The 25,932-nt window shown below is 56.7% G+C and overlaps 10 protein-coding genes across 10 annotated transcripts; 3 read left to right on the top strand and 7 right to left on the bottom strand.

The window, feature by feature from the left end:
• Positions 1 to 1,514: 1,514 nt before the first annotated feature.
• On the bottom strand, positions 1,515 to 3,782 carry PUNSTDRAFT_42728 (uncharacterized protein; the record flags this gene model as incomplete). Its single annotated transcript, XM_007380943.1, has 12 exons — positions 1,515 to 1,701; positions 1,793 to 1,880; positions 1,906 to 2,035; positions 2,158 to 2,353; positions 2,442 to 2,602; positions 2,692 to 2,860; positions 2,912 to 3,019; positions 3,069 to 3,126; positions 3,190 to 3,277; positions 3,335 to 3,519; positions 3,576 to 3,633; positions 3,681 to 3,782. 12 exons carry the CDS (start codon positions 3,780 to 3,782, stop codon positions 1,515 to 1,517), a joined length of 1,530 nt encoding a protein of 509 aa, XP_007381005.1.
• A 991-nt stretch (positions 3,783 to 4,773) lies between these two features.
• Positions 4,774 to 6,726, bottom strand: PUNSTDRAFT_62433 (acid protease; the record flags this gene model as incomplete). The annotated part of the gene is made up of 5 exons (XM_007380942.1): positions 4,774 to 5,259; positions 5,315 to 5,499; positions 5,571 to 5,744; positions 5,806 to 6,406; positions 6,481 to 6,726. The coding sequence occupies 5 exons, from the start codon at positions 6,724 to 6,726 to the stop codon at positions 4,774 to 4,776; spliced, it is 1,692 nt and encodes a 563-aa protein (XP_007381004.1).
• Positions 6,727 to 7,417: 691 nt separating this feature from the next.
• PUNSTDRAFT_98590 (uncharacterized protein) lies at positions 7,418 to 10,236 on the bottom strand (the record flags this gene model as incomplete). Its single annotated transcript, XM_007380941.1, has 4 exons — positions 9,139 to 10,236; positions 7,835 to 9,076; positions 7,687 to 7,770; positions 7,418 to 7,609 (listed from the first exon to the last, which is right to left on the bottom strand). The coding sequence occupies exons 1-4, from the start codon at positions 9,898 to 9,900 to the stop codon at positions 7,418 to 7,420; spliced, it is 2,280 nt and encodes a 759-aa protein (XP_007381003.1). The 5' UTR covers positions 9,901 to 10,236.
• Positions 10,237 to 10,809: 573 nt separating this feature from the next.
• On the top strand, positions 10,810 to 11,561 carry PUNSTDRAFT_111612 (glyoxalase I; the record flags this gene model as incomplete). The annotated part of the gene is made up of 5 exons (XM_007380940.1): positions 10,810 to 10,842; positions 10,910 to 10,969; positions 11,047 to 11,173; positions 11,233 to 11,455; positions 11,522 to 11,561. The coding sequence occupies 5 exons, from the start codon at positions 10,810 to 10,812 to the stop codon at positions 11,559 to 11,561; spliced, it is 483 nt and encodes a 160-aa protein (XP_007381002.1).
• Positions 11,562 to 11,769: 208 nt separating this feature from the next.
• On the bottom strand, positions 11,770 to 13,747 carry PUNSTDRAFT_124814 (uncharacterized protein; the record flags this gene model as incomplete). The annotated part of the gene is made up of 10 exons (XM_007380939.1): positions 13,408 to 13,747; positions 13,164 to 13,350; positions 12,966 to 13,106; positions 12,866 to 12,910; positions 12,649 to 12,810; positions 12,549 to 12,593; positions 12,192 to 12,491; positions 12,030 to 12,126; positions 11,911 to 11,972; positions 11,770 to 11,886 (listed from the first exon to the last, which is right to left on the bottom strand). Exons 1-10 carry the CDS (start codon positions 13,731 to 13,733, stop codon positions 11,770 to 11,772), a joined length of 1,482 nt encoding a protein of 493 aa, XP_007381001.1. The 5' UTR covers positions 13,734 to 13,747.
• A 952-nt stretch (positions 13,748 to 14,699) lies between these two features.
• PUNSTDRAFT_131640 (uncharacterized protein) lies at positions 14,700 to 15,354 on the top strand (the record flags this gene model as incomplete). The annotated part of the gene is made up of 4 exons (XM_007380938.1): positions 14,700 to 14,812; positions 14,846 to 14,896; positions 14,957 to 15,059; positions 15,115 to 15,354. The coding sequence occupies 4 exons, from the start codon at positions 14,700 to 14,702 to the stop codon at positions 15,352 to 15,354; spliced, it is 507 nt and encodes a 168-aa protein (XP_007381000.1).
• Positions 15,355 to 16,339: 985 nt separating this feature from the next.
• Positions 16,340 to 18,179, bottom strand: PUNSTDRAFT_131639 (uncharacterized protein; the record flags this gene model as incomplete). The annotated part of the gene is made up of 6 exons (XM_007380937.1): positions 16,340 to 16,867; positions 16,936 to 17,079; positions 17,144 to 17,240; positions 17,297 to 17,409; positions 17,461 to 18,055; positions 18,169 to 18,179. 6 exons carry the CDS (start codon positions 18,177 to 18,179, stop codon positions 16,340 to 16,342), a joined length of 1,488 nt encoding a protein of 495 aa, XP_007380999.1.
• Positions 18,180 to 19,034: 855 nt separating this feature from the next.
• On the bottom strand, positions 19,035 to 21,421 carry PUNSTDRAFT_83095 (CBD9-like protein). Its single transcript, XM_007380936.1, has 8 exons — positions 21,049 to 21,421; positions 20,875 to 20,992; positions 20,757 to 20,802; positions 20,539 to 20,698; positions 19,922 to 20,476; positions 19,628 to 19,822; positions 19,484 to 19,543; positions 19,035 to 19,410 (listed from the first exon to the last, which is right to left on the bottom strand). The coding sequence occupies exons 1-8, from the start codon at positions 21,109 to 21,111 to the stop codon at positions 19,261 to 19,263; spliced, it is 1,347 nt and encodes a 448-aa protein (XP_007380998.1). The 5' UTR covers positions 21,112 to 21,421; the 3' UTR covers positions 19,035 to 19,260.
• Positions 21,422 to 21,682: 261 nt separating this feature from the next.
• PUNSTDRAFT_50449 (uncharacterized protein) lies at positions 21,683 to 22,567 on the top strand. Its single transcript, XM_007380935.1, has 3 exons — positions 21,683 to 21,829; positions 21,886 to 22,053; positions 22,102 to 22,567. Exons 2-3 carry the CDS (start codon positions 22,049 to 22,051, stop codon positions 22,298 to 22,300), a joined length of 204 nt encoding a protein of 67 aa, XP_007380997.1. The 5' UTR covers positions 21,683 to 21,829; positions 21,886 to 22,048; the 3' UTR covers positions 22,301 to 22,567.
• A 1,280-nt stretch (positions 22,568 to 23,847) lies between these two features.
• Positions 23,848 to 24,193, bottom strand: PUNSTDRAFT_131637 (uncharacterized protein; the record flags this gene model as incomplete). The annotated part of the gene is made up of 3 exons (XM_007380934.1): positions 23,848 to 23,967; positions 24,024 to 24,068; positions 24,134 to 24,193. The coding sequence occupies 3 exons, from the start codon at positions 24,191 to 24,193 to the stop codon at positions 23,848 to 23,850; spliced, it is 225 nt and encodes a 74-aa protein (XP_007380996.1).
• Between the last annotated feature and the right edge of the window lie 1,739 nt (positions 24,194 to 25,932).

Below are 25,932 nucleotides of genomic sequence, written 5' to 3'. Positions count from 1 at the left end.
ACTAAGCCAGTGTTTAAGAAACGAACAGGACGGAACAGCAGAGCAGGAGGGGGCAGAGCGCTGGGGGGGGGCTCCCGCGATCGCAGCTCGTTGCCCGCGTCGGAGGCTTTGATTGCGTACGCCTATTCCGGGATCGTGGGAGTTTCGTTTGAGTCCGGAAATATCGTCGGCGGCTTTGCGGTGCCTATTGACTCGTGAACTACCTGTGCATACCAAGTACGCTCTCGCTCCCTTCGTAACAATCAGAACGCTGCGAATGGATCCGACTCCGTCTCTGTCCGCCCAGACCCTCACTACTACAGCCTAAGCTCACCTCCTGATAAAAATCACAGCCACGAGTCAAGAATGCATCGGTCACAGTCTGAGACGACGAAAGCGATACTATCGTCCTAATGTGAATCACTACATAGCCTCTCAAATCAGAGCACATCCATCCACTCGCGAGCGCTCTTAGGTGAAACGTGCCCTAATATCTCGTCCGGACAGTAAAGCCGAGTCGGTTCAAAGAGTCGTAATCCAAGTGGATGGCTCCTGCGGGAGAATTTACTTACGATGATTGTCAAGATAACCAATACAGGAGGGTTTATGGGCATCGTCCATGAATAAAAATCGCGGCCAGCCGCGGATGACGCCCGCTACAGCATTGAAGCAAGAAAATGAGAGACAGGTCGCCGCGCCTTGCACGACATTTCGTCCTCTATCATCTATGCTGCTTGAAGTTGAGTAGATACCGCGTGGTCGTGGGTATCTTCATGGCCGGCGGCACCTGCCTGCCACGCTCCTTTATTCCCAGACATCTTTCCCACGGAGCAATCAGGAGTGTTCTGCCGCAAACACTCCTCCATATGCAGGTATGCATCTCCTGTGTGTCATGACGGGCGCGGCTTGCTTGAACACCAGTGCATATGGCACTTATGCCAGTAGCTCCCGAATCCAAAGCACTTGTGATGAGACCACTCTCGGGCGCCGACTTCACTCAATGACACCGGGCCGCGGGGAAACCATGGTTGAGATGTTCATGCACATGCACCAGGGTTTGAATGTCGACAAGCTCAATACAGTGCTCCCGCTACTAGTGATACGTATGGCTGGGTGAGATGTTGACGTTGACATGATTCCCGGCTTGGGAACCGGATCAGTAACTTGGCACGGAGGTACGCTACATAACCAAGCACTGGGCATTCATTCATGTTGCACGCTGCGATTCTCGTGACAATACGTCGTCATCAACATCTGAATGATTGATCAATAGCTCCGCGCAAAATCTCACTACCAGTACTAGAATGCGGAAACACAATAGCCTTTCCAGGTTTGAGCGCTGGATGGAGACTGATGATACTCGTAAAGAATGATATATAAGTAGGTATACACCCCCATATAGTGTTTAACCATACATCGTCACGCAAGGAAACTGGATCACACCGGAGATGCAATACACATATCAAATCAAACAGCGCACAAGGACAAAGGCAAGAAGAACAAGGAAAGCAATATAATGAGTTGCTTTATCCCTATCACGGAGGTGGGACAGGCAATGGCCTCGGCCTTGACGTCGGAGCATCCCGCGCGACAGAGTGGGTTGAGTCAGTAGCGATGATCGCGGTTGAAGATTCAAGCCGACCCGACTCGACACGTGGGGGAAACACCTGGCCGTACTCTGGTGGCGGCATGTCGTACGTGCTAGATGCGGTCTCTGATCCCCTGTAAAACCAGAGCAAAACACAGAAATGTCGCATCAATTGAGCCTTCAATAGCGACAGCAAAAGGCCAGAAGATGGACTGAGTCACTTACCACCGACGTGGCCCGCCCGCCACCTCGTCCGACGCCACACCATGATCCAGCGCTCTGGTCTCGGACGCATTGTCCGGATGATGCGGCACTCTGGGTTCGCGATTATCGCCTACCGCAAACGGGCTTGAGTTCGACCCCAGCGCGTCTCTCGACGATCTTGCGCGCGTCCTCTTTCTCCTTCGCCGCCCACTCCCGCGCGCCGTCGACGTGGATGCGGTCGACGTGCCGAGAGCAGCTGCGTCGCTGAGAACCAGGGTATCAGGGCGATTGATCGAGAGCGGAACGCCTGTGAGCGACGGTGACAAGACGGAAGATCCTGTCGCAGTCGGCGCACTTCCCGCCACGCGCCTGCTAGAGCTGCTCACTGCCTCCTGCGACGTGCCGCCGGCGCGAATACCGTCCCGGAACGGGACAATCTTATTCTCTTCCTCTTGCACACCGTCGGCCATGCGCCGTCGTTTGCGATGTCGAAGCCAGAAAAAGACGCCGAGGGTGCTAACGATGAGCGCAACGCCACCGACAGATGCCCCAGCAGCTATGGGGGCGACGTTCGTATGTGTTCTGTGGGAGGTGTAGAGTAAATACGTGCACTAATAACACTGAGAGGCTGGTGCGAAGCAAAGAGCGTAAAATACGGGGAGAAACAGACCTCACGTGGGAGTTACCAGACCCCGGCGTTGGGGATGGGCTCGAGGCCGGAACATACTGCGAGACGAGGAAAAAGTCGAGGTCGAAGAACACGGCAGTGTCCAGTCCCAAGTTGGTGAGTGTGATGTAGTGGGTGTCATTGGAGAGCCCAGAGGTGTAATACTGCAGTTTCCCGTTTAAGCGCGAGTGTGAGCAGAGTGCAGAGCGTGGACAGTAGAGCCGCAGCGTATCGTTCGTGACAGTGGACATACCAGAAGGGTCTGATTTCTGAATGTCGATGCGACACCATTCAGCGGGATTGGAGCGGCGCCATCGACACTAGCCGCAAATGTGCCGTGGTTCATATCCTTGGAGCCGTACACTGCAATAGCTGAACCTATGAACATGAAAGTTGCCGACGCGTTGGGGGTGTTGGTGCGACTTGAAGGATGTCAGCTATGCTCACATAATATATAAATTTGATGCGCTTACTGCATCGTTTGGTTGTAATAGGACGATAAGAAGTCGTCAGGCGAAGAGTCCCATCCACTTGAATATTGCGCGAGACCGTCGTCAAAGGTAGTATTCACAAGAGTAGTACTGTTGACCGTTCAATAACAATGAATAAATGACCAGCCTGAACACAGACCTCGTCGATTCATCCCCCGTCGTGAATATGACATAATCTATGTCCAGGAAGGGTCTGTCTGTCCGTGTGGAGGTATCGTTGATCATAATCGTATGCAATGTATTTTCTAGCCCAGTCTCACTGAAAAGGGTTTGCTGGAATAGCGGAGGATTCGTGGCGAAACCGTCATGAACGGAAGAGATGCCGTCCAATGTAATCGTATAATCGTCCTGCCCGAGTAAGAAACACAAGTGAGCCAGTGGAATCAACTCACACTGGAGACGTACATGATTCTCCCTTTTGGCTCCTACGACGTATATTGCCGTACCGAAGAACTGGAAGGTCACCGCGGCGTTCTCAACCTGGGTTGCATGGAATGTGAAGTTATAGTACTCCGTATAAGCAGCATCCCCCGTGTTCGTGTCCACCCATTGTCCATCGCTATAGATGAGCAGAGGAGAAATATCGTCCACTGTGGCACATAAGTATGGTCAGTCTACTCACGAACTATGTCTCCCGGTCACGCACCGGTGACATTATATATGGGCATTGCAGAGGAGGAGCAGAAATCAGCTGCAATATGTAGCTGGGATGGGGTTCAGGAGATGATCCGCGCAGTGAGGGGGGACAGACCGCCGGTGTTGGTACGCTGGCATCTTCATCGTTCGCGATGGAGGTTAAGTGTTGGTCTGGCGCGCTATTATGGGCGTGGGAACTGTCATCGACGTCCGGCATGCCGTCGGCGGCGGTGATGGGGGCGGTGACCTCCCTCTTTATCGCCTTCGTCGAAGCACACGGTTTATAGTACCAATCCTCTATATCGTAACGAGGACCGAAGACGCGACGACGGATAGAAGGAGAAGGAAGGGCGAATCGGGCAGACGCTTTCCCTCGCAATTTTTCCCCACAGGTGTTTTGAGGGTTTTATGGCGCTCGCTGAGATTAGGGGAAGGGACGAAGAAGAGAGGAGGGGGTCCATAACACCCCAACACACACCGCCTACACAAGGCGCCCCAGGTATGCGAGGGGCCTCATCGACACCTCGCAGACGCAGTGGTTTCGAACGGACACGACAGCCAAGATAGCCTACACGCATGGGCATAGTTTCTGCTGACGGCCTCGAATCTCGTACGAACACGACCTTGAAGCCTGTTGTTCAACATATTCCCTGCGCGCCGCACCACCAACACAATAAAATGATTCTTGTCCAGCAGTAGTGCAATCGAGCTATCAAAATTCCCGGGTGCGCGACAGGATATATACCGCGCCCATTTCGGCACGCTGTCAACACGATGTATCGTGCGGTTTGCTCCTACATCGTCTGGAAGAGTACGCCTCATTTCATCACTTGCTGCATCCAAGGTCTGGAGCCGCTGGAGAGGAAAACATCCGAGTCTTGCACAATAATGTACATATCTGGCATGCGACGACTCGTAATTTGATTCGAATTTGATGTTCATGCATGATCGTAGATGATGTTACGCGATGGTTTATTTGTTCCGCGATTATTCTATCCATACATAAGAAGTAGAGTACATGGAACAAGGCAGGTCAGGTCAAAGAGTCGTATACAAATGCGTTCGGAGTCCGGGTTGATGACAGTGAGTGATCAGGGGAGTGTGCGGAGTGTCATTTCTGTGATTATGCAAATCGCGCCTTATGTTAACCTGGTTCCTCTCCGCGTTCCGATGGTGGTGATGGTGGTGGGGGGTATCATATCGATTCATCACCAACCGAAGGCGAGCACTACGAGCGCGGACACCACCAAACCCGTCGATAACGCGCCGTCGACCTTCGCCTTCACCGCCGCGCTGCTGCTGCTCGACGAAGACGACGAGCTCGAGTCCGTGCCTACGTTATGAAGAAGTTCGTCAGCACATCGTATTTTGACAGGACGGATTAACGCGGGAAGGCGGATACGGACTGCTCGCGGTCGCCGTGCCCGACGCAATAACGGTCGACAGCGTGCCGACGCCGTGGGCGCTAGTCGTCTTTCCCGTTGCCGAAGCAGACGCGGAAGCCGAGTTTCCTGCGAAAACGAAGACCCAACGCGGTTCGCGTCACCCAATCCGTTCCCATACACAAACTCGCCCCGACCCGAACTGATGATTGAGAGCTCACCGGTCGAAGTGCCCGATCCACCCGCCGTCGTCGACAACTCCGCGAATCCGATCGCGGCGGGGCTGCTGCGGAACACCGAGTACACGTTTTTCTGCACATATATGCGTCAGCTATCCATATAGAGTGTAGTGATATGCACCACTCACGAGGAAGGTATCGCCGACGACCCATGCGGGCGTACCGCTCCCTCCAACGTTGCTGCCCTGGCTGAGGTCGAACACGGCGCCGAGACACAGCGAGCTCGAGAGCTCTTGAACGTTCATGTCTGTCGGATTAATCGCCCAATCCTTGCCGCCGAACGCAAACGTAGCGTTGATCGTCGCCGAGCACGCTAATCGCGCGCATATATTCAGCACGCCATGCGGGGAAAAAGACGGTTGGAGGGCAAATGTCTTTACTCACGGAACGCATAGAACCCGGCGTTGTTGCCTGTGAGAGCTTGCGAGCCGTCGACGGCTGCCCAAAAGTTCGCAACGTCGTTGGTGGGACCACCGATGAGCGTCGTGCCGGTGTCGATGGCCGCGAGCGCGTTGGAGCCGGTCTGGATAGAAATGGACGAGCCGCCGACAGTGATCTCTAAAGAGATGGGGAAACCCCGTGAGTGAAATAAACAGCGGCCACGGCGAAGCCCACTCACTGCTCGTCTCGAGGAGCCAGTACGACTCCGTCACGCCGCTCGGATAATCGATGAACTCGATGTCGCCCGAGTACAACGACGTGTTCGTCCCACCGAGCGTAAAGATCCCGCCGAACTGCTCCTCGTCCGTGTCGGAGGTGCCGAGGACCCTCTCGAGCCAGAACGACATCTCCGGATTGGTCAGCTGGTCGTTGTTGACGAGCGTCTGCCAGAACGGCGTCGCCTCCGTCGCGGCGATGCTCTCGAACGCGAGACCCATGATCCCGGACACGTCGCCGTCCAGGAGTCCGGACGTCATCTCGTCCACGAGCAAAAACGTCTGCCCGCTGACCTCGAACCCGCCCATCTCGACCGTCTCGGTCGCAAGCGACCCGGCGACCTCGCCCGAGCCATACGGGATGTCGACCGAGTCGGACGAGGACGAGCTCGCGGCGCTGAACGACGAAGACGAAGACGAGTCGTACTCCGGGATGCCGGAGGGACACTGCGTGCACGAACTGGAGGCGAGCCAGAAGTCGGACGAGCCCGTGTCGAGGACGACCTTGAACGTCTGCGTCGGCGTGCCCACGTTGACCTCGCCGATGTACGACGAGTCCGTGTCCTGTATAAATGATTCACTATGAACGTTCGTGCTTACGACGACGACGAAAGAGGAAAAAGGAGCGAGATGCGCACCTGATCGATGATGGAGATCCCGGCGGTGTTCCCTCGCTTTCTCCTGCTGCTCGGATTGATCGTCGGGTAATTGTACTTCGCTCTGACAAAGTCCGCGTGGGCGCGCAGCTTCTCCAGGCTCATGCGTCCCGCACGCCTGCGCAAGGGCACATGGATCGGTTCTGGTCTTGAATTGGGCGAAGGCGTCGCGTTGGCATACGCCGACAAGGCCAATATCGCCGAGGCAGACAATATACCGCGCTTCATGAGTACGGATTTGTATTATAGATGGAGAAGAGAGTGAGGGAGTAAGAGGAGGAGCAACGAGCGAAGGGAAGTAGGGTGCGCCAGAGATATAAGAGGAACAAGTGGTAATGCTGTGCCGAACGGCTGCGGAAACGTTTTTCTTGTGGAGTTTCCGAGTCCGGCCCCCGCCTTACCCCTACGCCATTGTCATCTGCCGGATCCCACCGCACTGGTCTGCGCCGTCTATACGTGGACCATCGGGCTACGGACTTGCTCTATCCGCTATGCATGACACGCCGGTAAGACACGCGCGGCTGTGCGGAATACACGATCGGCCACCGGAGTAAACTGCGGGATCTGCATCGCTTACGCCGCTTTGTGAATCCCAGATCTTGAGCGCTTATCCGAGCACCGGCGATTCGGCCGGCGCTTACTCCGCCGCGGTGTACCAATTTCTGTCTCTAAGACAACGAAAGATCGGGCCACGGTCGCGATGGACAGAGATCGTCTTCGACGAAATATAGCAAGACATACAAACACTGAGCAGGAACTTGAAAGACATGACAACAAGCTCGGGGGCCCGTGAGAACGTAGGCGCAGCGCAGAATTCAAGGCATCGACAGAAGGAGCAACAACGGAGATCGAGCAACAACATAAAAACGAAAGATAAGTTACGCAGAGCGCGGAGTATCCAGAAACAAACCACCATGCATCAGATCGCGTCCTCCGAGTCCCACCTGCTTATCTTATCCAGCGGACGCCAGTAATACTGCTTATACTTCTTCGTCTCGCTCCGCTTCTCCGCGCGCGGGTTCATGCTCTTGATCAGCGCCGCCCGATCCTGGTCCTCGTCGTTTTCGGGACAGTAGAACCACCGCGCGTCCAGTATCCGATCCGAATCGTCCTACGCACGGCATGTCACGTCAGCACGCCTTTCCCAACAGGTAGGCGAAAAATAGATAATAATAATAATAACCGCACCGTATTACTGCTATCCACGCGCCCAAACACGCCGCACGTCCGCGCGCCGTCTTCCATCACCAGCGTCAAATACTCCAGCCATTCCTATATATATAAATCAATGAGCATCGAATGTCACAGCGCAAAATCGCGCGCGAAGCGCACGCACCTTTTTGCTCTTCTGCGAGCTCAACGCCGGCCGGGTGCTCATCACGATCTTGTACAGCACCGCCGCCGACAGCGCCGACGCGCGCGACGTCGCAAACGCCTCGATCAGCATCCCGCGGTACTCCGCATATTCCGCGCACGCCGCCGGTCGGGCCCGTTTTGACGGTGCAGGACCAGCCGAGCTCGCGCGCGACGAAGACGAAGCGACGTCATCTTCGGAAACCATTTCGGGCGAAGGCGACGAGCTCGATCTCGGCGTCGGCCTGCGTTTCCGGGTCTCCTTCTTGGTTTTCGGTCGTGGACGCGCGGCTTCCGTATCCCGAGACTTGGCCCTCGGTTTCGCCTTCGGTTTCCTCTTCGACGTTCCTTCGCCCAGGTCCTCTTCGTTTTCAACACTGACCCGCTTCTTCTTCCTCGGGCGCGCATCGCTCGCATCAGCCAGCGCCCTTCTCCGCGCCTTCGACTTTTGTTTCGACTTCATGACCGTCTCTTCCTCCAGCTCCAGTTCGTCCTTCGCGTCTACTTTCTTTGTGGCGGCTGCAACGACAGCCATTACGGCGTCGTCCGATTCCGGAATTGCACTCGCCGACTCCGTCAGCACGTCCTCCGGTTTTGGTAGCGACTCTTGACATAGCGGTAGCGGTTCCGGGCTGGACGCGCGGGAGGCGGGTGGAGAGGATAAAGGCGAAAGCGGCAATGACGGGAGATCCAGATCAACATCCTCCGATTCGGGAGAGCATACGGGCACAATGAGGAGGTCGAGGTCAGGACTGACATCCACGGTGTCGGGCGAGGGTTCCAACGCCATTATCGATTCAGGGGTGACTTCTTCTTCCGCGGTATGCGCGAGTTCTGGCACCATCGGCGATGTAGAGCGTTGTTCAGACCCGGGTGCGAGAGAGGGTTCCGGGATTGATGCCAAGTCCAGGGGCGACTCGAGTGAGGAGGTTTGGGTAGCCGATTCGAGATTGGGTTGCGACGAGCCGGCTGATAGCGGCAAGTCTGCGATCGGCTCAGGAGTTTCGACGTTCTGTGCAGATAGGAGAACGCTGGCTTGTTGTTCGCAAGGTTCATCGGTTAGGTGCATCTGCTGCGAGAGGTGGCCTGATGGACTGCGATCTGCGGGAGATGAACTCGGCGCGGTATCGTCTTCTGCTGAATGGGGCGCCGATGACGACGAATCTTTCAAAGGTTGCGCGGGCTCGTGTAGAGCTTCAACCTGAGAAGAAGGAGGCATGTGTTCCTACATCGAGTGTCACAAACGCAGAGTTCCCAAACACGGCCAAACATCAAAAACGGACTTGCCTCCTCCAGCTCCCGGGGCTTGCCATCGTCCGATCCGGGCAACATCTCGAGCTCGATGTCCTGTTCGTCGTCCAGCCCGGATGCAGACACGGACATGGGGGACGACGGTGGCAGCGGCGACGCCGATCGCCCGTTGCTGTTCTCTTCTTCCCCTTCTTCTCCATCCCCAAAGGTGCTCGAGTAGTAATCCGACCGCTCGGATCGCGCCGTCATCGGCGTGCACGATGACTCGGGGGACGACGAGGGGAACCGGGCCCGGATGTCGGCGATGGGTATCGCGGCCGGGGCGACGCGTTTGGGCACCGGCTCGTTCCACCGCCCGCGCTCGTCGGAGATGGCGTACGAAACGTGTCGCGATTCGAAAGGCTCGTCGTCGTCCGATGCGGTGACGATGTCGACGTCGAATCCATCATCCTCGGGGTCCGTTTCGGCGCCGAAGTGGGAGCTACGCGAGTGCGGGTCTTCAGAGTATTCGGAGAAGGTGTCTGAGGTGAGAGGCGGGGCGTCGTCGCTCGAGAGGGAGAGACGCGCGAGCGGTCTGGAGTAGGCGGAGGCGAGCTTGGTGGTGCGCCATGTCGAGGGCGCCGGGTGGTCGTCGTGGTTCAGGAGGTCGTACAGTCCCAGTCGGGTCGGACTGCGCGGTTGCGAGTCACAGCGATCAGAGGATGCCGTGACGATCGGCGTGGCCGCGGGAGGATGGAAAAATTGCAGTGCGACGGCGGATGCGCGGGGTGGCCAGCGTTCGGTGTATGTTTGAGCCATGCGTCGAGGAGGAGTAGAACTCGAGGAGGGCGCGAGGCGGAGTTTGGCGGAGGGATGGCAAGGGGCGATGTAATGAGACGGAGTGGGCCGTGGGCTGATGATAAGGAACCGGTCAACGAGCGTCGGTCAACGCAACGCGTCAGAGCCGCACATGACCCGAGTAAACGCGCTTTGAAACTCCGCGAGAATCAACGCGTATGCCCGCATGACCAGGACCTGCACGCGTCGCGTCTCTTCCTGCTGCCTCGCTGCAAACCCAAACAACAAAGCTTCAGCTTCAGCTCGGCATTGTGTAACGCCACTCGTTCTCTGCATCCACTCGAGTCTGGCACCGACGTACAGGAAATTTCGAGTACCGAATACTTTCGATATGACCGCCTTTCACGGACCGGACGGCCATAAATAGTTGAACACCGCATGACCAGCTCCTCCGCCTTCGCCGGGAGAACCTGCTCGGTCAAGTCTGTTTCACTTGCCCGTATATCAATCGCAATACACTTCGGCGATGCCGCTCCGTATTCGAACCTCTGCTCAAGAGAGACCGTCCTTTGCAATCACAGCGATATCCGAACAGAATAGGCGCAAGCATCGGCTTCTGACTGCCGTATACAGGTTATTTGGCGGATACCCTGGGACCGATGCAGCTGCTGGAACCTCGTCAAGATCAGCAATACTCTACAAGAGGCGTCGACTTCCCGACCACGATTGCACGGTAATCCGGGCCCATATTCCCACGCCACAACCACCGCGCGTATCGCTGTGGGTTTCGGCTTCCCTCGCCTCCGGCAGCTCACGTCGACCTCATCGTCATCGATCGTATAAATACGATCTGCGCACCATGCGCGTCCGGCTCTCACTCACTCGCATTCACATCCTCCTCATCCCTCTATCGTCTCCAACATAATCGCCATGGCTAGGGATCCAGAGACCGCCGGCTTCAAGGCAAGCCCAGGATTATTCTACGGACTTCGGGATCCCAAAGTAATCGAAAAACCATCCCCACGCGCAGTTCAACCACACCATGATCCGCGTGAAGGATCCGAAGGCGTCACTCGACTTCTACACGAAGGTGCGCGCCCGGAGCGGTACCCCTCCTCATTCCGAGTGCTCTGCCCCGAGATCTAATCTAATCTCTCACCCTAAAAGGTCCTCGGTATGGAGCAGATCTCGGAGCTCAAGATGGAGACCTTCACGCTCTACTTCCTCGCCTTCGACCACTCGGACGGCGCGCAGACCGCGGACGAGAAGGCCAAAGCGCGCTTCACCCGTGAAGGTACTCTACTCACCCCATCCGTGTTTGTTCCGCTCCTGACGACCCATCCCCTTATGTAGGCGTCCTCGAACTGACCCACAACCACGGCACGGAGTCGGACCCCAACTTCCAGGGCTACTCCTCCGGCAATAGCGACCCCGGCCGCGGCTTCGGCCACATCGCCATCACCGTGCCCGACATCGAGAAAGCCTGCGCGCGGTTCGAGCAGCTCGGCGTGCCCTTCAAGAAGCGCCTCACCGACGGGAGCATGAAGAACATCGCCTTCATCTTGGACCCCGACGGGTGAGTCTCCGCCAACAGCGTACTCTCTTTCTCTCTTCGCGGGCCGTTGGACTGACCGTACAACAGTTATTGGATTGAGATCGTACCGGGAAACTTCCGTGCTTGAGAACGAGAACCATGATGTAGCGATAGCAAGGACAAAAACGTGATGATTGTTGTACACTCAAGGCAAAGAAAGCAACAAAAATATACAAACAAGCCCGCGAGACGCGCCCCGCGTGCGATTTGATGGTACAGCCAAGCATACAGATCACAAACAAGAGAAAGCTTGTTCACGACCGCACGGGTTTCTGGTTCCGACCGAGTGGCGCAGCTCAGGCAATGCTTGCTTCGGCTCTCTTCCTGATCTTCTCTACGAAAGGCACATCGTACCCGACGAACTCCAGGTTGATGGTCCCGAGCTCCTGCCCATAACATGAGTTCGCAATATACTGTGCCGAGGTAAACCGACTCACCTCCTCTCCGGACCTAATCGCGTGAATGGCTTCGCCGATGGTCACATCCTCGCCGTTGTTCTCTGCCGCTCACATTAGCGACGTCGTCCGTACGACGACGACGACGACGACTCGCTCACCCTGTTTCTTCCGATCCGCGATCCTGATGCGCATGGTAGTGTAACACTTGCCCGGCGTAGTCGAATGCGCGATCGTCTTGCCCCATTCGTTGCGAACCTACAACCGGGCAGCCGAGGCTCAGAATCGACACATACCAAAAACGCCTTGGCGTGAGCACTCACCGACAACGGCTGGCTCATGAACACCTCCGGGCTAACGGCCTCGCCGCGCGACACCCGGTAGTCTCCCCGGTACTCCCACGTCTGTGGCGTCGCCTTTTCGCATTTAACGACCACCTTCCACTGCTGATGCTCCATGATCTGCGGCCTGTTCGACCACAACATACCACCCGCGCCCGGGCGCGCCGGAACGAAGGGGTTCATCGTGGGCTGGACGGCCAGCACCATCTGGCCATCCGACAGCTTGTTAATCATCGCCTGCGGATTCCCCTTGTACGTCAGGTGCAAGAGCGCTCGTTGAAACTGCAGCGCATCCATGAGTCCTCGTCCGACGCAGTTTCGCAGCAGGTCAAGACAGACCTTGAATTCCGCGATATTGCTGACGTCCATGGTATACTCGGGAACCTATTACGTCCTGAATGAGCAAAACTCTTGTCGGCCAGATGGACACGAGGCTTACCGGGGGCCTGGGAGAGTTTGGTGAACTCGTGGCGACATGCCTGGTCGGTCTTGGGCTACTCTGCCTCGGCCGTTTGGGCTCTCGAGGAGGCAGAGCGGCCCCGTTAGGCGAATCAGCGTCGGCAGCTCGCTTGTTACGCGCCGCTGGAGTAGATTTCTCCACCTAGCATACGATGCTCAGCGGACTAGCGCGACGTTGGCATACAGCAACCACTTACGTAGAAATCGCCCACTTTCTTAGACTTGGACTTATGTTCATCCGCCTAGTATACAATCTTCAGTGGACAACTCGCCACAGGTAGATCATAAACAACTCACTGCAGTATCTCCTTCTTTCTCAGACTTGGGAGTTGACACTTCCTCTTCCTGGTCCTCCTCGTCGCTCAGATCGCTCATGAGATCGATGACATCGCCCGCGGTGTCCGAGTCCGTGGCCGAACTCCGGACTGTTTTGCGAAGCTGCCATCGATTTAGCATACCCTGTATGTCGTTCGAGAAACCTATTCGTTCCCTCACCAGGCTCGACGGCCCTGCTGCATCTTTCTGCGGACTCTGAGCGCATTTATCGAGAGCTGGTAGAACGCGAGATACACGAGCGTTATTGTCGAGCGTCGACATGACGGGGCGATCGCCATTCGTCGTCTTGTCTGAGGCCACGGTAGGACGCCTCTGCGCAGAAACACCGGTCAACCCCATTTCCGTGCTGAAAGGGAGTAGCCGTGTCATTACCTGGATTATCACGACCTCAGGAACGACGAACCGTTTCGGAGCCCTGCTCGACACGCTGCTGTCTCGTCCCCGCACAGACGAATTGCCGGTCTGTCTTGATCCTCTGCCACCCCTTTGAGGTGCTAACACCCGCTCGGGTCTCTTTTCCGTTCTCCGCGATTCCGATATCCGTTCTTCAGCCGTTCCTCCACCTTGCCTAGGGGTCTGCCCGACTATCTCCACATCCTCTGCCGCGGCCGTAGCGCTAGTCCTATCCCCTTGCCCATCGTTCGCGCTTTCAACTTGCGTGCGCAGGCCGTTGCACAGCTCCTCGAGCTCTTGGATTCGTTTCAAATCGGCCTGGTGTCGCCTTTCCATATCGGTGTTCGCCGTCTCCAGTTCGTCGATGCGCGTCTGAGCCTCGGCATAGCTCCCTCGTAGTTGTCCGGCCATGACTCGGTAACGGTCGCGTTGTTGTCGTAGAAAATCCATATCATCCGGTGACAACGACATGGTTCGTCGATAACGTGTACAGGGCGTAGGTTTGGCGTTGGCGCTCATGATCAGCTTATTACGGCATGGCTTCCTTCTGCTCTCCTAAGTATCGCAACACCCCTGCTATGACCGCTCGGATAGGGAACAATGGCCCTGTTCGAGTCTAGATGTCCGGAATGTCATCGACATCACTGGGCTTGCCATACGACGGCTGCGAAAGCGGTCGATTGACGGAAAGATAGACCAAACAGGTGCGGCAGCGACAGAGCAGGCGGGCTACTTGGTCGAAGTTCTTGATCAACGCACAGTCGTGACTCGGAGAGGTATCGTCGAATCGCGCCTCTGAGATACCTTCGGGCTGCTACAACGCAACACGCTCCTTTCGGTCTGCAGTACGCATTTACTTCAGTCATGAAAGCTCGACGAGGACGGCTGTGGCAGAAATGCTGGGATGGATCACGCGGAATGTGCAGCTTTCTCCACCTGTAGCTTGGCTGCTGTATCGATCAGTTTCGCGCATACAGTTACCCGGGGCGAACTAGCTCTCGATATAATCCTGCAATAGGCTCGTGCATGATGGTATTGTCTACCTCAGAAGAAGCTATCAAAAGTGATTGTGCTGCCTGCCGCCACCTCGTGTTTTGCTGTTCGCTGAAGCTCTGGACCTCGCCCGGATAGGATATGTCGATCCACCACCACCATCATGCGAGGTGCTCCTACGCATAAATACGACCGTTATGCGGTCTGTTGTCCCTCACCGATAACTTGACCCACGACCTCCACCTCCAAACGACCGCCTCATCCTCGATATCGAACAGTCAACTCCTTAACGCCTTTCAAATCGCAATTATGCCCTTGCCTTCTCGCGCCACTTACGGTTCTGCCGTCGGCTTGGAGCTTCCCATAGATGTCTATCGAGGATTCTCCTTCACTCTCCAAAGCCAGCTAGAGAAAGCGAACGCGTACGTCGAGTCCGCTGATCTCATTCGAGATAGGGAGCTCGTCCCGCGCGCACAACACCCCGGTCTGACAGAATTGCGGAAAGAGTACGCCATTCTTCTCTCTAGTCCTCTCGCTCTGATTTATCCCATGCGCTGCTATCATAGGGCTATGCGGCGCCTCAGCACCATCCGTTGTGCCACTCGTCTGCGCGCAGACGACGTCGACTTTTACAAGGAATGTGCCAAAGATTACTTCCTTTGCGTTTGGGTACGTCTCATCCGACTCCGCCCTAGCGTTCACAAACCGATCTTCCGCTTTTCAGAATGCCGCTCAGAGCGCACCGCCCGAACCAGCGCCTCCTTCCCCTTCACCGCCCTCCCCCGCACCGGCACCCTCTCCGGCTCGTGTACCTGGCAATGCTTCGCCACATTTCCTCGCTCATGGACCGGCCTTCGCCTGGTGGCCTGTATCACCTGCACCAGTCACACCAGTGATGGGATGGGGTTTCGTCCCTACCACTGCATGGGCATGGACGCCGTCGCAAGCCTGGACTCCGGTGTGATGACCGCATTCGGACTACTTATGTATCTATAGACACCATAGGGGCCATAGAGGCCCTAGCAGCCGGACAGTTCCTTGGCTGAAATACCGTTGTTGCACCCTATACCCTCCTTTACACCACTGTACTTATAGATGCATTGTCTGTGTTTTTTTATTATTCATTCCTTATTTCGTGAACGTACTTCCTGGTTATTGCTACTCGTTGAGGTCGAGGGTTGTCCAGCCCTGTTCGGAAGTGATACTATCTCTTCTTTCAACCTTGAAGGAATGCAGTCCATCTCCCATCGTCGCGATAGATTGAACTTGGATCCGCATGCTGCCATCCGTTACGGAACAACCATTCGTACGGTTTGCATTCCGCACTGTGCACCGCTTTGATTGTTCCTAGGACCTAAGTGCTGGACAGTCGTATAGCACATTACCAGCAAGGAAAACAATAACACCTCAATTGGCATTACTTGTTCAGCAGCAGCAGGGCCGACTGCAGTACTGCGGCGGAACTGCAAAGGCCGGCTCCAGCATGAAGAACAATCTGTATAAATATCAGCACGACCGAAGACATGAACACATCAGTCTTGCACGATCGAAGGTGTATCGTCTACGTCGTCTGCACGCAGACAATGTCCTGTCCGTGCGCAGACGGCGTGGACAATATGACCGGCGGTGGATGCGCCAACTGTAGAACGGTGCAGTGAGCCAGTCCAAGCCAGAAGGTGATTCCTTGGTCTTTTCCTGAGATAGGCTTACCAGGTCGGATTGGGTTGTAATAGGCGTAGTAGGCGTAGGACTCGTTGTATTCAATGGCGAGGCTCGTCACAGCGGGCACCGTTCTGACGTGTTAGAGGTATTCACAATGATCGTATTACCATGTAATGATCATGCATTCTATCCATCCATATACCACCTACAATCAATCTACACGGTTTAAATCAGTACCGTGGTCGTCAAAGTAGTGCAAGCGTTACACGCCTGATGTTACATACCTACTACAAATTACCCTTCTTCGCCTCTCCTGAGCCCGCGTTCGACGCCTCCGGCTTGATCTTCCCATGCGCCCACTCGCTAATCAACACACCCGCAATCGCCGTCAACGGCGGCACCCTGAATGGCGGCTCGTCTATCGCCTCCGTCTTCGCGATGACGGGCTTGACCTCCTGCGCCTTGATGCTAGGGTCCGAGTGTGCCAGCGCGCCGGCTCCGTCCCCACCGTTGGGGAGGGTGCCCGCCGCGGTGGACGTCGACGTTGGTTCGCCCTCCTGGATCTTGGCGAGATCCCGATTGTCCCTCCTGCTGAGCGTTGCACCCGTCGGGTGGCGGAGGATCGCGAGGATCTCGTCGCGGGTATACCATCGCGCATCTGTTGGTTCCGCCAGCCACGCCAATTCAAGTTTAGAGGAGAGACCTAGGATGGTCGAAAAGAACGGACCTTCAAGTTCGTTATCCAGGTCCACTCGGATCGGCTGGCTCGGGTCCGCAGTGGCGTAGAAACCGACCATCAGATTCGCGGGATAAGGCTGTTGTATTATTGCTCAGTCAGGAGCCAGTTCAAGAAAAGGCAAGGGTTCATGTGAGGCTCTCTCACCCACGGCTGCCCTGAGTGGTACCGCACGTCCCACACCTTCACGCCCGCCTCCTCCCACATCTCGCGCTTGACCGCGTCCTCGAACGACTCGCCGGGCTCCATGAACCCGGCAAGGGCGGAGTAGAACTTGCCGGGAAACTTTTTCTGGAGTAACGTATCATTGGTGTGAGACGCTATCCGATGATGAGAGGGAGGAATGTATGCGTACGTTCCGCCCTAGTAGGATCTTGTCGTTCGACTCGTTGATAGCGATCATGATAACGACCGGGTCCGTACGAGGGTGCGCAAAGTTGTGGAGGCCCTTGCTACTCGTTGAAGACAATGAGGAATGGATAAACCGCGCAGAGCTATAGGAGCGTACCTAGAGGGACACGGCTGTTTTCCAGTATTATCCGCCCACGGAAGCAGCGACGTGCAGGATAGCTTCCACCCGGCCCACAGAGAGTACACGCATGACCCGCACGCCGGGCAAAACTGTCTCTCCATCAGCATCTGCGCGCACAAGAGAAATCTAGCAACCCGCACCTTGTTCCGCGCGTTCCAATCCGCCATGCTCCTCGCCTCAGCGAACACGGCCGCCTCGAACGCGTCCATCACCGCCATCGCCGCGCGCGGCTCGCCAAACGTTAGCCCGCCCGGTGTCGCCTCGTCCTCTTTCGCAGCGGCTGCGAGCACGCCATCCACCTCCTCCTGCGCCACGTCGCTCACGTCCAGCGAGAACCACGGCGTCCCCCGCACCCGCTTCACAAGCTCCTCCACCCCCGCCTTCCCGCTAAACTCGCTGCTCGGCAGCGCGGACCCCGCCTCCCCTTCCGGCTCCTGCAGCCCCAAGAACACGATCGGCGTGCCCCTCAACCGCGCCGCCTCGAGCACGCCCACCCCTTCGTCCGCGATATCGCCCTCGTTTTGTCCCTGGCCGAAGTACGGCGAGGGTCCGAGGAGCGACTGCACATCGGCGGTGGCGAGGCGCGCGAGCTTGCGTCCGGCGAGGAGCGGCTGGCCGGAGCGGAAGACGAGCCAGCGCGTCGCGGGCGCGGCTAGGATGTGGTTCAGGAAGGGCTGGTTGGTTCGCAGCCAGGATAGGCGGTTGAGCGGGGAGCCGCCGAGGAAATTGACGTATCTGCGGGGTGCATCAGATATGCGTGCCGTGAACAAATGAGTAGATGGTTGTGTTTGTGGGGTACAAGCGGAGTGGTTATTATGGATGTATGCGTGTATATGACGGATGCTTACGCCTCGGACATCCCGTAGGCCTTCCTGAAAAGTGCGCGGTGAATGGCGGAAGATCAGAGCTGGGAGAGGCTATAAGACAAGCTAGAGAATATGATGTGCTTTGGATGTATAAGCACACCCCGATTCGGCTCATGGCTCCCCGCTTACGGTGTACACGCAAACTGAGTCTCCGTCAGCACCAGCGGTGTCCGGGAAACCATCGTTGAAATGGATGGTTATGGCAAAGAACCGAGGAACAGTTAAGTGTTCAGGCGAAATGATAGGCCTGGGCATGGCGTAAAGGATGAGTAAGGCTAGGCACTACTTACCTCAACGACTCTACATAAACTACCGTCACCACAATCGGCTCTGATCGTGAGAAGGTCTCGTCTTACCTCGTATTCAAACTTATCAGTCCTGTCGACAAGCGACGTGTGATCATTATCAGATAGGGCTCATTCAGTGTTATCAGGTGTGATAAATGCTGCGCAGCGGATCCCACTCGCTACGGGGCACTCTCTCTGAATCTAAAACGACAATTCTCTTCGTAGGTATATTGTCTTGGAATCGTTGGTGGCAATTTCTGTGCTTTTGAGCGTAAAATATCTTATTCAATTAGCAAGACCCGTGTGACCTGTTGAAACTAAATGAGCCCTATCACAGCAGAGATGGTGCCGACACTGGACAGTGTGTTTTTCCTCCGAAGGAACAACCAAGGAACCAACTCAATAGTGAGCGAACACGCCAAGCAGTACCTTGGACCGATCATGCATTATGCTCCCAAGATCTACCGGCATCTATCGTACAAGAGTTCTACGTATATACGCGCGAGAACCGAATCCATGCATGGTATGTGGAAAAAAAAATGAAGCCAAAGTTGGCCACATGTCGATATGTAGTAGAGATGTCGTCGTCGGATCTCCAATGAACCCCCACGCGCGCGTCCATGTTCTAACGTCCATATTACCGTATGCAGCCGCTTTCTCCCCCCTTCCACACGCCCAGAACGCCCGAGAGATCTGCGCCTCACACGCGCGGGGTTTTTTTTTTTTGCCTCGACGCATGGGCATTGGAGAAAACACCGAGAACGAAAAGAGAGAGAGAGCGGGGGGTCTAGTAGTCGCGGTACTCGCCGCTCGGGCGCTGATTGAGCATGTAGTCGTCGTCGGCCGGGCGCTCCTTGCTGCCCGTCCGGCTCGCGCGCTCGAGGCGGTACTGTCTCCGCAGGAGCGTGAGGCCCGCGAGGTACAGCACCGGGAGCAGCTGCGGAGGGCATCAAAACGCGGTCAACGTTCGTCGTCCTTGGCGTGCACAAGGAGAGGGGTGTCCCACTCACCACGACCCAGATATACCACACGATGTTCACGGCGTCGGGAACATCGCCCCGGCCGGTCGTCTGCATGCGGACGCGTTAGGCACTCGGCTTTCGCATGGCACGGGGAGAGGGAAAGGGGAGGCGGAAGGGGTTGAGGAGACTGACCATGGGCCACTCGGTCTTGTATCCGTTCCGGACTTGGTAGAACGCGAGCGCGATGACGAGCAGGCCGAAGACGGCGTGGAAGTAGTTCTGCGGCGGGCGCGGCCGGGACTGGTGGTCGCGCGGCTTGACCTTGTGGATGAACATGCCGACGCAGCACTGCGCGATGTACAGCACGAAGATCGCGACGCCCCATTTCTGTTCGGCGTAACCATGAAAAAAAAAACGTTGCATCAGAATCAGACAACCAAACGCGGGGGATGAGACGGGACGAGGTGGAGGGAGATGGGCGCTCACCTTGTGGTCATCGTTGAGGTGCGGGGCGCCGGCCGTGGACACCGCCTTGATCCCAAGCGCGAGTCCGACGATCACGGACGGCGCCGCAAGCACGAACTGCGCGAAGACGTGCGCGCCCATCCAGCCAGGCCAATACGTCCTGAGATAGCGAGCCAGCAGCGCACCGGTCGGGAGCGCGATGAGGAAGCCGAAGGCCATGAAGACGGCGTGGGCGATGATCATGCGCTGGTACGGCGCAAAAGGCAGACTCGACGCTCCTCCTGAGCTCGACGATCCCGACCCGCCTTTAGTCGAGCCGGAGCCGGAGCCGGAGCCGGAGCCGGAGCCGGAGGAGGAGGTAGAGGAGGTGGTGGAGGGCGCGGCGGGTGAGGTCGGGTCGCCGGTGAGCGTGGCGGAGAGGTCGAGCGTGCTCATGCCCGAGCTGATGTGTTGGATGATCGTCGCGTCCTCGGCGGCGTTGCCCGGGTTCTGCGTGCCGAACGCCCAGATGATGTTCTGCTTCGTGGTCGAGTCTGAGGGAACGGTGTACACGAATTTGGGGTTCGAGCCCGAGGTCTGGAGCCTCGGTGTAAGCAAGGCGTCCGCCGCGAGAACGAGGAAGGAAAGGGGCAACGTACTGTGCTGAGAGAGGTCTGGAGCGTCGCGACGCGCGACGGCGAGGGGTCGACTTTGGGCATCGACTCGCCCGACGCGGTGCGCTGCGAGAGAGTGACGGACCCGTCCGAGTTGCTCCACATGATGACCATTTGGGAGTTGGACATGAGCGTGCCGAAGCCCCTGAAGACGCGATACAGTCAAGGGACGGCGCGCATAACGAGCAGAAGGTATGACGAACATGGCCATCCATCCCGGCTTCTGGCTCCCGGCGGATTGGAGAGTGTCTGAACGAAGCGATATGTAAGAACTCTACACGACCCGACACTATGGAGGGAGGCGAGGAGGGTGATACCCACACTCTACTGTCGAGCCGTTCAGGACGCCGGATATGCACATCAGGTTTACAAAGCATTTCGACTCGCCCGTTGCGGTCGTGCTGGTCTGCCTCGGGGACAGTCCGAGCGCTGCAGGGTCCTACGATACGATGCATCAGCCCCATCCGTGGATCGACGTCCGAAGTTCGCACTCACCGGCCGCGCCAGACCGACTGCACCCAACGACAACGCCAAAAGCCCCGACGAAAGGATCCACATTGTGGTCCAAATAACCCAGGAGACGACTGTGATATGGTAAGGAGAGGACGTTGGGCAGACAGGGGATGTTGGTCTCGCAACCCGGTCACCGCGGGCGCGCGTCCCTTTAATATCACGCTAAGCCCCCTTCAGAGAGAATCATATTTGCGATCCTGGACCCGTTTTGATGTCTCCCGCGCCGAGGGCAAGGTCCAATGATAGCCAGCCGTTTGGACGACCGACAGCCGGTGAGAGCGAGAGATGCGCGGAGGCCGGGCTAGGACCGTCCCTGCGCCATTGCCCTTCCCGGTGCGCGCGTTCCCTCGTCCACGTCGCCCGCGCTCTCACACCAACATTCCGCAGCCGCTCCTAACAATACCTTGCTGGCATCTCTGCCGAGAAGCGGTGACCACCAAGACTAGCACGTATCACGTATCGTATCGGAAGGCCATGAATATGTTCAGATGAAGATGAAAGCCGCGCGCTATGACGAATCTGGCTGGGGGTCAAGCACTGCGTACGAGCCGAGACCGCTGGGCATTCCAGTGCATGCAGTCAGAAATTCCTAGGTTCCCACTCTCCCCGCCTCCCCCCGTCGTGCACCGGGCCCGCGCGTGCGAGTGGGAGCGCTGCGCTGCGAAGATCGCGACGAGGAAGGCGAGGGGGCGCGCGAAAGCCGCCCTTTGGCTCTTACTTAAGTTGTTGCATCAGTCATTATGCAACCCTTTTCATGGCGGTGGTTCGTACAGGTATCCTGTCGCCAAGCGGACGCCTCTGCTTATCCGCAGCACTCAGTGCCTCCGCGTTTGTCTAGCGGTTTCCTCGAAGTCCGCTGTTCCCGGCGGTGCTGTATGCTCCAAGCTCCAATCCTTTTGATCTGGATTATGGTCGCAGCCTCGCCACCTCGTCTGGATGGATACACGCAGCTGACCCAATAGTCTTGGGCAGTACATTCGTTATGATGTGCGTATGAAACCTTGCCCGCTTCCTCTGTTCATCATATGCATCCAGGCGCCGCGTACCCGTAAATGACCCCGCCGCCACACGAACTGCGGGTTTCCGCTTGGGGCAGCTCGAACCGGGTTCTGACCCGCTCTCTCTGCGTCAGCAATCGGGGCAGGGTGGACCGGACCGCGTCTTCTCGTGTATGCGGGCGCTGGCAGAACCCCGCCCCCTCTTCCGTATCCGCAGCAAAGAACCTCCCTTCTGAGCGCCGCCTCGGAAATAGCGCTGCTCACGCGCCCCTCGACGACCGAGTGCCCCTTTCACCCGACGTTCTTCACGAAGCAAACGCGTCGTCTCGCTTACCTATGCAGCATGTACGCTATCTCTGTCTCAGTTTATTCTTATCGACCCTCTCTTCTCCGAAACCGCAGACGTGAAGAATTATGGGTGTGCTCCTTTCATGTCTGCGGCGCAGTTGCTCCCCGACGACACATATCGCAGGCTGTAGAGCGGCCCAGAGAATGACGTAACCACCCTACAAACACACGAAGATGAAGGTCATCCGAGAAACGACGGCCGTCCAAGGATCGGCCTGTTGGTGAGCTGATACGCAGCGAGCGTGTTGCAATGGTCACCGGACACCGTTCATTCTACCCGTCATCGCACGCGGAGCCCCGACCGATGCTTTCTTGTTGCATCCGGCACAAAGATACGACAGAAGTTAAGGTGAAGAAGGACCACAACTTCTAGCAGGTCGCCCTCCAAGACACCACGCTTCCTAGACGGGATACTTCCGCATCGATCTATCGTGATCCCAGCAAGCGTGCTCTGACGTCTTTTCTGCGGGCAGATAGAAGAAGATAGTAACAGAAAGAAGTGTGCGACCTCGACACGAGATCGAAAGGAAGGCTCGGCAATATGGCGAAACTTAGCAGCATGCAAGATGCGTGGCATGAAAAGCGTGTACGGATGTATGCATGCTTGGTGGACACGTCAGACTTGGACGCAACCGATCGAGCTCACCGCTGAAGGAAGGAAATCGCAGTCCCCCACCGGGTTGGGGAGGTCGACCTCGCCCCCTTGGCGTTAACGGTTTCCATACCGTTCATCCCTCGTAACCGTGCCTGCAAACACTCAAGCGCACTTTGAAACCATCGTTCGTGCGCGTGGGCGCGTGCCCGCCTTCCGCATCGTGCAGGTTTACCGGGGCGGCGGCGGTCATCCGCACGTCGTTCGCGGGCCGGTCCTTTCGTCTACGCCCGCACCTTGCGGGTTCGCGGCGTCGTCGGCGGGGCGTCCATCCGTCTGCATCCTCCTACATCGCTCGCGGAGCTCCGCGCGAGTCAGGCAAGGAGACATGACGTGGCGCATAAGATGCGGGAGGCGTTCGTGCTCTCTTTCCAGTTCTGACGGGCCGAGGTGTAGTTCGAAAAAAAAAGCTTCGGCGCCATCTTCTGCGGGACGATAGAAGGCGCGCCCGTCCGCCACACCATGTGGGACTTGCAAGCACGGCGGGAAGAAGGCGCATCACGGGGGGCAGCGTGATCGAAGATGTGTACGCGTTCACGTCGTCGTGCAGACAATCGGCCGAGTGCATGTCTATCGCACTTCTGTGGCAGTAGTCGACGCTTCGTTCATGAGGTTTTCAGTGACACGGAGAGATGAACCCTCGGCGCGTGCAGGATAACGGTAATAGATGGCCTCCATTGGGACACTCTGACGATCGTAAGTCGGGCGACCACAGTATCGAGAACGGACACGTACCTCACTGTCTCATTATATACAATCCGAGAGTCTAGAGCCTCCTCTTATCTATACATCGTGTTTCGGCTCGGACGAACCCTGCACCTCAAAGTTGAACTTGACGTTCTGCCTGTATTTCGTGACGAGATCTGCCGCGGTGCGGATGGACGCGTTCGCGCGATGGATTTCCTGTATCGATCACGACGTGTATCCTTGCAAAGTGAAAGATTCAGTTCGTGACTTACCTCAAGAGCCCTGTTCAGCTCCATGAAGAGCTCCGTGGCCTTGTTCTGTATCACAGGTCATCATCACACCCTGTATCGCTCGCCATGTGCAAACCAGCGGGAGAACGCACGCTGTTCTTCACAATCCGCTCGAGCAACACGGCTTGCCGTTCGTTGTGCGGGTTCTCCATATTCAGCTACAGCCCTCTTTGCGGCGAGTACCGCCCAACCTCTGGAGTCTGGGGAGCCCAATGGCGGAGATGAAACAGAGAGCGTCAAAGCGTGACTTTGACGCGTATAGTCACGCGTTCCCAGTGTAACATGCTCTTGCGTGCTTAACTCTCGACGAAAATTCTCAAACAGCGCAGGTACCAAAGCGACGCGTCTTAGTTAATGTACATCGCTGCAACGTTACGGGAGAATATGCCATTCACTTGATGGTATGAAAATACAACTGCAACAACTACGAAGGAAGCCCAGGAAGACCTCTCACCGGTGTAGCCGGAACCTACCCAGTCGCAAGTAAGAACAGGGGCACGTTAATTGATCCCCACAAGATCACCACACGAGTACCGGCCATTGTGCCGGTATTACGGGCGGTGGCGTCCAAGCAGCGGTCAGGCCAGACCCCCATTGCATCCCTGGAGTCGCAGGTTTGGTTGGCCAGCAGACAATTCGCGACCGATGCCACGGATTCCAGAGCTGGCGGAACCGTGGGGCAGGTACAACCATGCGGCGACGTCTTGGAGGAAGTAAGGGCGGCCCGGGCGCGGGTCGTAAGGGAGGTGCAAGCGGAGATCGAAAAGAGATCGGCGAGGGCACGGACATTACGATGCAAGATGCTTGCTAAGATCTTCAAGTTCACTGGGAACATCGAGGAGAAGTGAGGGTCATACGCACCCAAGCGACCAAGAAGTATGTCCTTGCACTGGCGTTATAGAAACCTACGTCCAGGGGAGATGGAGGTGTCGTGGTCGTGCTCCGTGTGATGTTCCTCAGATGCCGCATAGCGCTACAGTAGGAAGACTAGAGTCAGTCTATTGCATGAGGTTCTTACCAAGCAACAACGCACTCTTGCCGTGATTCCCTAACTAATCTAGAGTGTTGCCACACCGCTGGTACAAGCTCGCGGAGGATGTCTGCACCGTCGATATAGAGACGCGCCTGCCGTAGCTGGATTTGGATCGCAGTCATTGAGGTACCTTGGGCATTGCCTGCCGGGTCTGTCATATCAGCGAATGAACCGCGAAGCGGCAAGAATGCGAAATAGTTAGTTTTGACAACAGTGACAATAGCAGTGTCAGATAGTGAAGCAAGAGGGGCGGTCGGTTCAGGGAGATGGTCAAGCGAAACAGACGGTCAGCCAGTTGGACGAGGAGAGCCGGAAGAGAACAAGGCTGAATTTAAGCAAACAGGTTCAAAGCACCGTGGGTGTGTGTCGTGCGTTGAGGCCCTGTCAGAGCGAGTTCTTTGGGCCCAGCGCACAGCCGAACACGAGGCCGCACAATCGTTTCCTATAGCTTTCAGGTGGCCCGAATATCAAGCCGTGCGAGAAGCCGCAGTACAATACCACTCGAAGCGCAATAATGCAGGCAAAAGCTGCACATTCCGCAGGCATCCGCCACCGCGCGCCACACAAAGGCACTAGGCATAGATGTGCTCCAGACACATTCGGCCATCATGCTCTCTTTCGCTTCCGAGAGCAGCAGCAGAGAGCAGAGAGCAGAGAGCAGAGAGCAACCCGATGTTCCCACAGTCCGAGTCTCAATGGTGGCAGGCTTCAGGAGGACAAGATTGAGGGGAGATAGCACAGCTTTTCCCAGATCTCGCCGGGTGGCCTCGACTGGATCGCCTCCGGTTTCCTGCATCTTAACTACTGAGCTTGCTAAGTCTGTGCGTACTGACAGAGTTCATTAAGCAGCAGAAGTAA

Source organism: Punctularia strigosozonata (genome assembly GCF_000264995.1).
Source record: "Punctularia strigosozonata HHB-11173 SS5 unplaced genomic scaffold PUNSTscaffold_3, whole genome shotgun sequence".
NCBI classification, from domain to species: Eukaryota; Fungi; Basidiomycota; class Agaricomycetes; order Corticiales; family Punctulariaceae; genus Punctularia; species Punctularia strigosozonata.
This window is presented reverse-complemented; position numbering and strand designations above follow the sequence as displayed.